This window comes from Pseudorca crassidens, chromosome 12 (genome assembly GCF_039906515.1).
Source record: "Pseudorca crassidens isolate mPseCra1 chromosome 12, mPseCra1.hap1, whole genome shotgun sequence".
Lineage (NCBI taxonomy): Eukaryota > Metazoa > Chordata > Mammalia > Artiodactyla > Delphinidae > Pseudorca > Pseudorca crassidens.
Genome location: NC_090307.1, coordinates 54,377,114 through 54,391,364, shown reverse-complemented (window position 1 = coordinate 54,391,364; position 14,251 = coordinate 54,377,114). Strand labels below are relative to the sequence as shown.

Here is a 14,251-nt window from a genome sequence, read left to right as displayed (position 1 = left end):
AGGCAAGGCTTAGCACGATGGGCTGGTGAGATTCGGAGTAGACCTTAAAGGACGGTGGAATCCAGACGAGGGAGAAGGAGGTTAGTGGCCCAGGCCAAGGAATGATACCAACATGCTTTTATAGAAAAGGTATTATTGTCAGATGATCCTAGAGAATTGAGTTTTGGGTACTTAAAGAAGGGCAACACTTCAGATATGACACCTAAAGCAATGATACTTTGAAGAAAAAATCTGTCAAGAAACACTTTCCAATAAAGGGGAGCTTGTGAAAAAACAGACTGCTCGTGACCCTTCTGTGTTTCATGTTTGTTTTCCTCATATGAGAACAATCTACAAACTGAGGTCTCCCTCCAAAGATGGGGAGTTTCCAGGGTCAGAGAGGATGGTCTGCCACTATTTTCCTGACAGAGAATTTGTGCTAATGAGTTAAGAGTAAAAAAAAACAGCGAAAATGCTATGTGCTATTACAGCAAGTGTTACTTCTGGATCTCCATCAGTCTAGTATTTTAAAGCAGTTAGCAAGCTGCCAGTTTTGCAGCCCTCAAGTTTGCAGCTTTATACACAGATCCTGTGTTTTTAAACACAGACACACAGGCAGTGGTGCATGTAACCAATTCATAATCCTTGTGGGCGGGGCAAAGAGTTTCCTAGCACCAAGGAGAAACCTAACAGGTTTTTGGGTTTTTTTCATGAACGTATTTATTCCTTTTACTCTATACAAACCTGAATTAGCTGTCTGTGACAGTTCTGTGTTTTTAAAAAGTAAAATGGAAGAAAAATTAGAGAGGGTAGAAAATGACTGCCTGTCAGCATATTCAGAGGTTTCTTTGGCTTCCAGGAAAAAAGGTCAGGACTTAAGATCCTGTATGTGGTTTGAGGACAGACTGAGGCATGTGTTTGATTTGAGGATCAAAACTGAACCTAAACTTGTAAACATTCGTTGTTTTTTTTTTTAAAGGGTAGCTTTGCTAAAATGTAGATGAAACATTTTGTTCTTCCCATTTTCCAGGGATTTAGGAATGTGCATGCCTATCAGACAACCCTCAGATTATTATAACTATACCTCTGTGTTTATATAGTCATCTTAAAAAAACGATAATTATTCAACTAAATGCCATACTCATTGCCAGTGTCGAGGCCTCCCTGCATTGGTTGGTTTATACGTTTGTTTGCATAACCTCTAGCTCAGTCGATTTTTTCCACAGGCCTCAGCAGCCAGCAGGCAGATTCTCATTTATTTAAATAAACGGTGTAATGAATAAGTATGTGATGAATACCTACTACGCGCCACACACTGAGCTAAGAGCTGGAGATAAAACCAACACAAATTGTCCTGCCCTAAAGGGTCCTAGAGTAGAGAAACCATGACAACACAGTGACGAGAGTCCTATAATCGGGAGAGAGACCCCTGCAACATAAACTTCAGCAAAGATTTCCCACAGGACGTGACCAGCTGAGTCTTGAAGAGCAAGGAGGGCTTAGCTTGGGGAAGAGGCCAGGGAAGAACATTCTAGGTGGGGAGAAGCATGCATGGAAAGGCTTGGGGGAGAAAGAGCGTTTGGTGCAAAGCACATATTTCATTATGATCAGACTATATAGAAGCTTGAGATAGAGCACGACGAGCTTCTCCAGCTTCTCCACGCGTGGGAACATACTTCTGCTTCCTGATGGGAGCCTGGAGAATCTTCTCATGCAGTCCCACGTGGGTGGAACGCTTGCTGAATAAAATAGACTGGGTCCATTGGCTGATAAGTAGTATATAAAACATATTCATGCTTAAAAAATTAGTCATTATTTTTTAAAAAGCTGTCAATACCAAGAGGGACAGTCAGACTTGATCCCAAGCTGCTAGAGGTTGGATCTCACAGGAGTTACTTCTGGAGGGATATACTCTTATTTGACATTTATTTTTTATTTTTATTTTTTCACTTAGTACACTTTATTTTTTTCTATCTTTATTTTTTTATTGAAGTATAGTTGATTTTCAGGTGTACAACATAGTGACTCAATTTTTTTATAGGTTATACTCCTTTTAAAGTTATTACAAAATAATGGCTATATTTCCCTGTGCTGTACAACATATCCTTGTTACTTATTTACTTTATACATAGTTTGTATCTCTTAATCCCTATCTTGCCCCTCTCCCCTCCCGTCTCCCCACTGGTAAACATTAGTTCTCTATACCTGTGAGTCTGTTTCTGTTTTGTATATATATATTCGTTTGTTTTATTTTTTTAGATTCCACATATAGGTGATATACAGTATTTGTCTTTCTCTGTCTGACTTATTTCACTAAACACGATAGCCCTCAGGTCCCTCCATGTTGTTGCAAATAGCAGAATTTCATTCTTTTTTTATGGATGAGTCATATTCCATTGTATATATATGTATATATATATATAGAGAGAGATATATATATACACACACATACCACATCTTCTTTAGCCATTCTTTTGTTGTTGGTCACTTAGGTTGATTCCATATCTTGGCTATTGTAAAATAATGCTGTTGTGAACATTGGGATGCATGTATCTTTTCGAATTAGTGTTTTCATTTTCTTCATATATATACCCAGCAGTGGAATCACTGGACACATGGTAGTTCTGTTTTTAGTGTTTTGAGGAACCTCGTTACTGTTTTTCATAGTAGCTGCACCAATTTGCACTTTCACCAAGAGTGTAGTAGGGTTCCCTTTTCTCCATATCCTTGCCAACATTTGTTATTTGTAGACTTTGAGGATAGCCATTCTGACAGGTTTACACCTGTCAAGGTGTAAATGAGATATGAGATATCAAGGGGATATCTCATTGTGGTTTTGATTTGCATTTCCCTGATGATTAACGATGTTGAGCATTTTTTTCACATACCTGTTGGCCATCTGCATATCTTCTTTGGAAAAATGTCTGTTCAGATCTTCTGCCTGGTTTTTTTTTTGTTTGGTTGGTTGGTTGGATTTTTTTTGGTGGTGGTGGGGATCTCCTGGAAGATGAGTTACAATGACATGGCTTGAGTTGTAAGGAACAAGAGACAGTTGTTGAAATGCGTCCATTCCAGATGAATAGGGAAACACTGAAGTCTCAAGAAATGTTGCATTGAAAGGATGAGAAGAAAAAGATGCTGAAATCAGAGAGAAGGTACACCATGTCTTGAAGTTCTGTGGTTTATAGCCTCAAAGATAGAAAAGTAGAGTAAAATTGGGTGATGCTGATTTCAAAAGGAGGAAAGGGTTAAAAGATATTTCAAAGATAAGGATCAAGATGTGCCAGAGGTAAACAATTATGTCAATACCTACAGTGCCCACTAGGGAGGACCTCCAGGGAAGTGGTGTTATTGGGAAGGAATCAGGTTTTCATTTATATGAATAGGTACAATATTAGAGAAGGTAGAAGATGAAAGAGATTATGACATAGGATGGATCACTGTTAGGGAGAGTAAGAGTTTTCTTCTTTATAGACTAGAGTTTAGTGACCTGGATATTTTTATTCCAATAATACGAAAGATGAAGGCTGGTATAAAGAGAAGGAAATAGATAAAAGTGAGTCTGACACTGCAACTTTGGAATTCAGGGAGGCATCGAGGATGCCATAAATCAATTTAAAAAAAGATATATATATATATATGTGTGTGTGTATACATATATGTTACATATTCATTCTCTATTTTAAATTACAATAAAGTATAATTAAGTAAGTTTGGTGTTTATATAATAAATCTGCCCGTTTTTTTTTTAAATTTATTTTTTTTTTTTTGCAGTACACGGGCCTCTCACTGTTGTGGCCTCTCCTGTTGCGGAGCACAGGCTCCAGACGCGCACGCTCAGCGGCCATGGCTCACGGGCCCAGCCACTCCGTGGCATGTGGGATCTTCCCGGACCGGGGCGTGAACCCGTGTCCCCTGCATCAGCAGGCGGACTCTCAACCACTGCGCCACCAGGGAAGCCCAATCTGCCCGTTTTTTAATTGGCATGTTTGTTTTATTGATATTGAGCTGCATGAGCTGTTTATATATTTTGGATATTAACCCCTATGGGTCATATCATTTCCAAATATTTTCTCTCATTCAGTATGTTGTCTTTTCATTTTGTCACTGGTTTCCTTTGCTGTGCTAAAGCTTTTAAGTTTAATTAGGTCCCATTTGTTTATTTTTGCTGTTGTTTCTTTTGCCTTAGGAGACAATTCCCAGACATTTTAGAATGGTAAATTTAAATTCATAACCATGGACAATTACTGCCTTCTGAGAATGAATAATGACAGTGGCTTTAACACTGCATCACTAACTTTCCCTATCATGTACAATCAGGAAAATGCTGGGAAAAAAGTCTTCTTAGTCAATTATTATTTGGAAACCCACTTAGGCATCTTCTTGGGAACCGATAAAGATTCACTTGTCACTACGGAGAAGCAGATTTTCAGGCCTCAGTGATGAGCTCATGACAGAGAGTAGCAAACACCCTTGACTTTGCATCCCTTTTACAACAACTTTATGTATAGACTTGAGCTAGATTTTCTTTGCCATGGAATCTCCTTCCATATAATCGAGTTATACCTACCAAGAATGGTAGGGAGTCTGGTAAGTGACAAAATATTGTGTTATGCCTCCACCTATGGAAGTTAGTATAAAAAATAACACAGATTGAGGATTTCTATAATACAAAAAAATATTTAATGAGTTCCATACAATTTCTAAAATCTCCAAGCCAATACAGAATCCTGAGAACAGCTTTTAAGAACATACAGTTCTCAACCAAGTAAACTACCACCAGGGTTTACGACAAGTACGTTACTTATTTTTCTAAAAGAATGGCTTTTTCCCTATATTTGATTTCTTTTATACTCTTTTTCTTTCACTCTGTTTCCTTTATTCTGTAATGAAATGCTCTCTTGTTGAAACTGAAAGATAAAATATGGGCAGGTGTGTGTATTAATCCATTGATTTCCAAATCTTAGTTGTAGAGAAAATGGACAGTGTTACAGGTGGCATGGAGACATCTCGCCAAACCTATGATGACAAGCTCACAGCAGTGGAAAGCGACCTGAAAAAATTAGGTAATCTGCAATGAGAGTAAACTATTAAGTTGAATCCCCTAACTCAACTCTATGTAAATGACCACAGCTTTTTAGAATGACATGGCTCTAAATTCACATTCACCCAGAAAGACTTTAAACTTTCATGTTGTGTGTTGAATCTTTCCTCATGATTTAATTCAAAGACTTTAAAATTTTAAAGTTAAGGACCAATTTTGGAGTTGAATTCCGCTCCCCAGAAAACACTATTGTGTGCCACATAAAACCTGAAGACCAATCCTGATCAAAAAGAACCACAAATACCCTTTATTAAAAGCTCTTTTATGAAATACTCAGTAAATTCCTATTTGAAATATTTTAAACTTCATAAAAAATTGTAGAGATTAATTAAAAAAATAAAAGATACCAGCCTATTCTTATCCTGTGATTTTTTTCAATTTTTTAAAAAGGAATTTTGATGAATTAAACAGAAGGTTATTGCCTTCTTGACGTCCTTCCCAGTGCTCTAGAATCAGGAAAATTCCCCCTCCTTTGAGATAAGTGTTCACCCAAGTTAGTCTGTCCTAGTACTCAGTAGCCTTTCCAATTTCTGAGGACCCAGTTTTAACAGAGATATGGATTTTACTACTGCAGTGCAGTCTGCATATCCCACAAATTTTATGTATGAAATAGAGCACATCCCAGTTAGGTCTCTGGGATCTGTGACCTCACCTGAACACTTCTCCATCCCACCAATCTGAGTAACACACGTGTCTTATTCCAGGGGACCAAACTGGGAAGAAAGCTCTCAGCACCAACTCAGAACTCTCCACCTTCAGGTCAGACATTCTGGATCTGCGTCAGCAACTTCGTGAGATTACAGAAAAGACTAGCAAGAACAGAGATACGCTGGAGAAGTTACAGGTGAGCGGGGATGCGCTGGTGGACCAGCAGAGTCAACTGAAAGAAACTTTGGAGAATAACTCCTTCCTCATCACCACTGTAAACAAAACCCTCCAGGCATATAACGGCTATGTCACAAATCTGCAGCAAGACACGAGTGTGCTTCAGGGCAACCTGCAGAGCCAGATGTATTCTCACAACGTGGTCATCATGAACCTCAACAACCTGAACCTGACCCAGGTGCAGCAAAGGAACCTCATCACAAATCTGCAGCGCTCTTTGGATGACACAAGCCAGGCAATCCAGCGAATCAAGAATGACTTCCAGAACCTGCAGCAGGTTTTCCTTCAAGCCAAGAAGGACACGGATTGGCTGAAGGAGAAAGTGCAGAGCCTGCAGACGCTGGCTGCCAATAACTCTGCCTTGACCAAAGCCAACAATGACACCCTGGAGGACATGAACAGCCAGCTCAGCTCCTTTGCAGGGCAGATGGACAACATCACTACGGCCTCCCAAGCCAATGAGCAGAACCTGAAAGATCTGCAGGATGTACACAGGGATGCAGAGAACAGAACGGCTGTCAAGTTCAGCCAGCTGGAGGAGCGCTTCCAGCTCTTTGAGACCGACATTGTGAACATCATTAGCAACATTAGCTACACGGCCCACTACCTACGGACACTGACCAGCAACCTGAATGAAGTCAGGACCACGTGCACGGATACGCTGACCAAACACACGGATGATCTGACCTCCTTGAATAACACACTGGCCAACATCCGTTTGGATTCTGTTTCTCTCAGGATGCAACAAGATTTGATGAGGTCGAGGTTGGACACTGAAGTGGCCAACTTATCAGTGATTATGGAAGAAATGAAGCTGGTGGACTCCAAGCATGGTCAGCTCATCAAGAATTTTACAATACTACAAGGTAAGAGAAAATTCTGAATTTGTGTTTGTATTAGTTATCTATGGCTGTGGAACAGATGACCCTAAAACTCGGCAATTTAACACAATAAGCATGTATTATCTCGTAGTTTCTATGGATCAGGGATTCGGGAGCAGCTTAGCTTAGCTAGATGGTTAGTAACTCTCATGAGGTTGTAGTTAAGATATTGGCCAGGGCTGCAGTCTTCTGAAGCCTTAACTGGGGCTGAGGATCTGCCTCCAAGATGCTCATTCACATGGCTCTTGGCTTGTCAGCTGTTGGCAGGAGGCCTCGTTTCCTCACCATGTGAAATTGCTTGAGTGTTCTCACAACATGGCAGCTGGCTGCCTCCAGAGCAAGTGATCCAAGAGAAACAGAAAGAAGGAAGCCACGATGCCTTCTATGACCTAGCCTCAAAAGTCACATACCATCACTTCCACCACATTCTCTAATTTAGAAACAAGTCACTAAGTCCATCCCACACCCAAGGGGGAAGGGAATTAAACTCCATTTCTTGAAAGGAAGCAGAAATAACTAAGAATTTGTGGACCGTGCTCAAATGTGTTCCATTAAATATTTGTGGGATGAAAGATCGGTTAACTTGGATTTTCTTAGTGCCTAGCTATTTCAGTGCCATTATAAATCAGACTCCTTTGGAAGGAAGATTAATTCTTTTAGATCATGGAGTTACCATTAAGAGATTCCTACTTCTAAGTGTCACGAGCAGATGGATGGTTGGCCATTACAGTAACTGTTAACACCACAGAGGAGGGGAATAATGGACTTACATAAAAATCTGAGTTTTGCTCTCAACCAGATCATCCCTGTAAATTGAAAGTCTTTGGATTAGATTAAGCCTACTTCTGAAGATTTGCAGCAACCATATATTAATAGTATTTTCAGTCATAACTATTTTCACAGGGTTTAAGTTGAAAGTACTGAGTGGAAGATGCTGTGCTCGGCACTCTGGGGTGTACAAAGAAGACCAGAAGGTCTTTGCCCTCACGTAGCTTAAAATCAAGAGAATTTTAGGGCAAAAAGAGACTGGCTATAAGCAAAAGTAATCCTGATTTTCAAAAAAAGGGGATAAAGGTAGAGTCTACACACTGTGTAGAATGGGGAATTTGTCTTCAAGCCCAAGAAAAATTTGAGAAGAGATTATAAAAAGGATAATTTTTGAGTTTTCAGGAATGCAATAATCATCAGAATGAATTCACTAAGAAGAAGCCTGGTGAACCTAATCTCATTTCCTCACGTTAACAGAGTTAGTATATTGTTTAAACTAGGAGAATGAAAAATAGCATATCTGGATTTCACCAAGGCACTTGGCAGTGATACCCTTGAACAAGATGGAGCACTCAGTGCTGGTTTATAGCCCAGTTAGATGGGTTTGTTGGTTGTATTCATTTTCTGTGCTGCATAGCAAATTACTAAAAACTCAGCAGCTTAAAACACCCACTTCTCATCTCACAGTTTCTGTGGTCAGGAATCTGGGCACAGCTCAGGTGCGTCCTTTGCTCAGGGTTTCACCCAGCTGCAGTCTCAGCGAGGAGCTGTGGTTTCATCAGAGTCTTGACTGGGGAAAGACTCATTTCCACACTCCTTCATGTTCTTGGCAGACTTCATCTGCTTGGACTGGAAGATCGGCTGTCAGGTCCTAAAGGCCACCCCCAGTCCTTTGCCATGTGACCATCTCAAAACATTACAGCTTCTTCAAAGCCAGCAAGGGAGTCTCTCTCACTCTAGTTGGCAAAGACAGAGTCTTATATAATGTAACCTAGTCAAGGGAGTGACATCCCATCGCCTTTGCCATATTCTATTGGTTAGAAGCAAGTTAGAGGTTCCATACTTAAGGGGAGGGGATTATACGAGGGCATGAGTCATTGGGAGTCACCCTGGGGTGTGACTGCCATACTATCGAATGACTGAGTATAAAGAGTGGTAGTTCATGAGCCCCTCTGAGCCTGGAGGCATATCTGGGTGGCAGATGGCAGGGACCTGCTCAACAGCTTTGCAGGGACTCGCTTGAGGACGTGGATGACCTGGTCATCCAATACTTGTGTGACATGAAACTGTATATACTGTTTAATGGGTGATAGAATCATAATCCAAAATGATCTGCAGGGGCTGGCATAGTAAAGAGATGCCAACAAAGTGAAATAAATAGGGAAGACCTATAGGACCTGCTCGTACATAGAAAAGACCAAATACTAGTGTTGATGGGAGGGCATGGCTTGGAGGAAGTGTGCAGGAAAAGCGTGGGGATTTTAGTTGACTGTAAGCAACTAAATGTGTCTTCCAGGGAAGTTAATGTGATCTTTGACCGTATTAATAAAAATATGATTTCCAAAATGAGGGAGGTGATATCTTACTCCCTTCAGCATGGCAAAAACCACTCCTGGAGGATACTGCGTATGTTGGGGAGCCCCTTCCAACAGGGGCACTCACAGACCATCATGCTTGGAAAAATATGACAAGGATGATGGGGTCTAGAAACGATGTGCTGTGAGGAAGGACTGAAGGACCTGGGAACTTTAACCTGTAGGAGAGACAGCTTAGTGGGGAATAAGACAGCTGTTTACAACTATTCAAAAGGCCAGCATGTGGAGGAGATTTTAAATGACATCGGAGGTGCTCCAGAGGGTGAAACAAAGACTAATGGGTACTCATTAAAGGAAAATAAATTTTGGTTTTTGCGGTACGCGGGCCTCTCACTGCTGTGGCCTCTCCCATTGCGGAGCACAGGCTCGACGCGCAGGCTCAGCGGCCATGGCTCACGGGCCCAGCCGCTCCGTGGCATGTGGGATCTTCCCGGACCGGGGCACGAACCCGTGTCCCCTGCATCGGCAGGCAGACTCTCAACCACTGCGCCACCAGGGAAGCCCAAATTTTGGTTTTATATAATGTTCCTTATAAAAATTGGTGTTGCCTGAGACTATAATGGGTTTCCTGAACCATAGGCATGCCCCAACTCTAGAAAGGTTGGACAGTGCCCGTCAGAGTATTGTAGGTATGAATGATACTCTGAATAAAGAGGTGGGCTTTCAAATGACCAGAAGGTTCTTCAGTGCTTGATTTATTTTTTTCCCTATTCTTCCTCAACCTAAATTCAGAATGAGGGCAGATCTCAGCAGACGTGCAACCTCAGAAAATAAGAGCTTTCTCATTGTCTCTTGTTATACCTTAGGCAGGTTGTTATACCTTAGGCAGTCCTATCATGGTATTCTGGATATTTTCCAGCTATAAATTTCATAGTTTTATTATTCCATGGGTTTAATTGTTAACTTCTCTTGTACAAGGAAACTTCTGACGTATTTAGTTTACAGACAGTGCGGCTTAACAGCTAAGGAAGGGTATGAAAAGCTCATGGTTGAAGATTCAGAGCCCGGCTTTAACTTCGTTAATGTTTCCATTGTTCTGATTATTTTTATCAGCTGATACTGAGCGTGAGAGGAATGAGGGCTTTTCATGAACCATCCTGGTGAGTCCTAACACCCACTCTGTATGGCAGGTACTCAGAAAATCATCACCTGTTTATAGATGAGGAAACTAAGGCATTGAGAGGTTTAAGGAACTTCCTTAAATTTACAGAAATGATAAGTAGCTAAACAGGATCTGAGCCCAGTGTGTCTAGTGCAAAGCCCATGGTGCGAACCCCATTGATAATCACAGCAAGTGCACGCCCCCCTCCCAGCCATCCCGAGGGAGCCTGTGAGGGCAGGGAGATGGGATTTCATTCTAAGTGTGAAGGGGAGTTTTAAGGAAGGTGGTGACATACCTGATTTATATTTTTAAATATAAAAATATTTATGTTTTTAAATATAAAAATATTTACGTTTTTAAATACAAAAATAAATGTTCTCTGGGGGGAGAACAGATTCTGGGGGAGTGAGCCTGGAGGCAGGGGTCCAGTGAGGGGCAGTGGACCAGTCATGGGTGACGTGGGATGGATGGTAGCAGTGGAGATGACAGAAGTGGGTCTCCTCAGTCAGGAGGAATCATGGAGGTAGAATCAAGGACAGCCCTGCCCTTCCCTGGACAACAGGCCGTGCCCACCGGGGTGAGGAATTCCCGGGCTGGAGGGGCTGTGCAGTTTGGAGTCTGTGCCAATCCCATCTTGACTACGTTTGGTGCACAGGACACTGGATTTCCCTCCCCGAAGTGTCCCAAGCCCAAAGGGGCAGCCAAGAGGCACCAGTACATCTTAGGAGTCGGGGTGCTGTGGACAGAAACTGAACACGGGGTTAGGGGCTGCTGCCTGCAGGTGGACGAGGCTCACGGATGCATCAGCCATGGAGGGCAGGGGAAAGGGAGGAATGGGTGTCCCCTAAGTGTTTGGCTTGAGCACCTAGGCGGATGGCAGTACCAACCAGGAGATGCAGAAAGGGAGGTCTGTTTAGACGTATTAAGTGGGAGATGTCTCTTAGGGTGAGGTTCCTGGCTCAGTGTCTCTGAAAGGCCTCAGAGTTTGGTTTCTGAATGGTATTTTCTTTTTTTCATATGCTTTCCCATTTACATTTATCCTTGGTCTTCTCATTACCTGCACTTTCTGTGAGTTGACCTGAGAAACTTCTCAAGCCAAGCCACCCCCTTTCTATTCAATGTGTTCAACTTCCTCCAGGACGGGAATGCCCACCGGCGATTCCAAGAGAACCAGAGACTGGGGGAAGACCCCCACTTCCAAATGCAAGCGTTTCCTCCCCCCCTGCATCTCTAGCGCCTTTCCTCGTTCTCTGTACGCACATCCCACCCCTGAGGATGAGGGACAGATGGGATAAAACAGGAAGGAGCAGGATGGGATTAACACTGGCTTATGCTGGGTTTGCCTCTGCAAGATTCAGAATACGCTGATGCTTTCCAGGAAATTCTTGGTGACGTGCACTTCAAGAACCCTAATGCTTCTGGGACATTTCAGCCACAAGAGACACTTGCCTCATTAGGAAGTGAAAGCTGAAGCTGACTGATTAGATGGCACTGAAGCCAGATGATAATGTGGAACTAGATATTAAGTCATATGTTGAATCCTGATAACAATTATCTCTACATCCATAAACCCCCAAACCTTAAGAAAGCCTTATTTTTTTTGTTACCAATAATGTAATGCTTTTTATCCTAATTAGGCACATGGAGGACTTCATACTCATAACACACACTCTTGGGTGGCAAGTTCACCTCACATCCTGAGCTATTCTCTGCAAGCCATGCAGGTGTAAGTCACATCCTCCTAGTGCAATCAGACAGTTCCCTGCACCTGCTGTTCTGAGAGAAGCACAAGGTTTAGTGGGTGAGAACAAAAGCTCTAGAGCCTGATAGCCCTGGATACGAGTACCAACTTCCTTAGCCTCTCTGTGCCTCGGTTTTCCCATCTGCATCTACCTTTTAGAGTTATAAGGACTTAATGAGATAATGTAAATAAAATAGTGCAGTGCCTGGCAGGGGGTTAGCTAATATTCATACCCAAGAGTGAGTTTGTTCAGTTCCTATCCAAGACTTCCCTCCACTGGAGCCCCAGCCAGTACATCGCTGTGGAAAACAACAGCTTCATGTGCACAAGGACTATAGTTGTACCATGTGGGTCCAAACTACTTAACTGCTGGCTTCCTGGTGCCCAGCCCAGGAGAGGAATCACACTCGGTGCTGCCGACCCCTGGCTTTCACTCATTTTTTTAATCCACTTTTTTAAAAAATAAATTATTATCATTATTATTATTTTTGCGGTATGCGGGCCTCTCACTGTTGCGGCCTTTCCCGTTGCGGAGCACAGGCTCCCGACGCGCAGGCTCAGCGGCCATGGCTCACGGGCCCAGCCGCTCTGCGGCATGTGGGATCCTCCCGGACCGGGGCACGAACCCGTGTCCCCCGCATCGGCAGGCGGACTCTCAACCACTGCGCCACCAGGGAAGCCCCTAAATAAATTATTTTATTTTATTTTATTTATTTTTGGCTGCATTGGGTCTTTGTTGCAGTGCACGGGCTTTCTCTAGTTGTGGCGAGCGGGGGCTACTCTTCATTGAGGTGTGCGGGCTTCTCATTGCGGTGGCTTCTCGTTGCGGAGCACAGGCTCTAGGCACGCAGGCTTCAGTAGTTGTGGCATGTGGGCTCAGTAGTTGTGGCGCACAGGCTTAGTTGCTCCATGGCATGTGGAATCTTCTGGGACCAGGGCTCGAACCCGTGTCCCCTGCATTGGCAGGCGGATTCCAAACCACTGTGCCACCAGGGAAGTCCCTAATGGACTTTTATTGAGTGTCTGCAACATGCCAGTCATGCCAGTGAGCACTTGGATAAGTTGTCTCTGTTCATTGTTATAGCTCCTTAAGGTAGGAATCGTCAGCATCCCCATTTGCAGGGAGGGGGGCTGAGGCACGGAGAGCCTGCGTAACTAATCCAAGATCAAGCAGCTAGTCAGTGGTAGGTAGTGCTAAACTCGGGTCTGTCTGGTCCCTTAACCCATGCTTCCACACGGTACCCTGCTGCCCTCGCATGATTCAGGAGAAAGATGGCATGTTTGGGGAGGTTGAATACACGAGAGTTTACCTTCAGGAGAGCTATCAGTTAAGGCTTCAGTGAGAGACTGACATTTGATCTGGACCTTGAAAGATGCACGGGAAGGCTGGACATCACACATAGCAGAACAGGGCGTGGAGCAAAGTGGATCAGGCATGAGGCCTCGATTCCTCTCACTGTCGACCCCACCCCCTCTTGATACTCTTCCCCAAACAAGACCACTTGTCTGGGGAGCCCTGAGAGTAGGCAACTCAAAGGCATCGATGTAGACCGTGGCCAGTTGGTGAGAAACAGTGGTTTAAGTATATCCTTCTCTGTGGAGAGAGAGCTTCCATGGCTTTCCAGAAGCCTGACTGTCTTGAACATGAGGTCAAGAATCAAATTCTTCTTCAAAATGATTGCCAAAAAATATCTCTTAAATTTCCTTTTAATTTGTATATTCCTTTTCACCTAAGTGAAGCAGGACCACTTTTACATATGTGGGTGTTAAATAAATGTTTGATTAATTTCATTGCATGCGAAGTAGATTTTTTTAATAAGAAGAAAAATATGTCAGATTATATTACTGTTTTCTTCTGTCTTCCAACCCAACCACTCGTGGTTCTAAAACAGTCTCTCCAAGATGTTGAATGGCAGTAAGAATTAAAGTGGTTTCTCTACTTTCTGCTAGGCACCAGCAGTTTTGTTGGAAAACGAATTGGAAAGTTATCTCTGGCATAGGACACAGGGCTGGGCCCTTCTCAAGGCCTGCAGTTTGGTTGTTAAAGCAGAAATGGCACAGTGATTTAGTCTTCTGTCCTCTTTGGAGCTGCTTGTTTAGGGGATTCGTGTGTTCAAGGCTCTGGGCTCTGGAGCCTGGGAACCTGGGGAGAAGGTTTTGCTGGCAGTGTAAACACGGTTGCTCCAAGTTCTGGTG

At 43.0% G+C, this 14,251-nt stretch overlaps 1 protein-coding gene and 1 long non-coding RNA gene across 3 annotated transcripts in view; one reads left to right on the top strand and one right to left on the bottom strand.

The window, feature by feature from the left end:
- The window catches only part of LOC137203431 (uncharacterized), a 73,551-nt gene that overhangs the window by 3,602 nt on the left and 55,698 nt on the right, over nucleotides 1–14,251 (bottom strand). The gene's annotated exons all lie outside the window — the stretch shown is intronic.
- The window catches only part of COLEC12 (collectin subfamily member 12), a 187,232-nt gene that overhangs the window by 148,600 nt on the left and 24,381 nt on the right, over nucleotides 1–14,251 (top strand). For both annotated transcript variants that reach the window (XM_067699558.1, XM_067699559.1), the window contains 2 exons: nucleotides 4,947–5,045; nucleotides 5,788–6,834. In XM_067699558.1, the coding sequence (XP_067555659.1) occupies nucleotides 4,947–5,045; nucleotides 5,788–6,834 (1,146 nt within the window). The remainder of the gene's footprint in view (nucleotides 1–4,946; nucleotides 5,046–5,787; nucleotides 6,835–14,251) is intronic.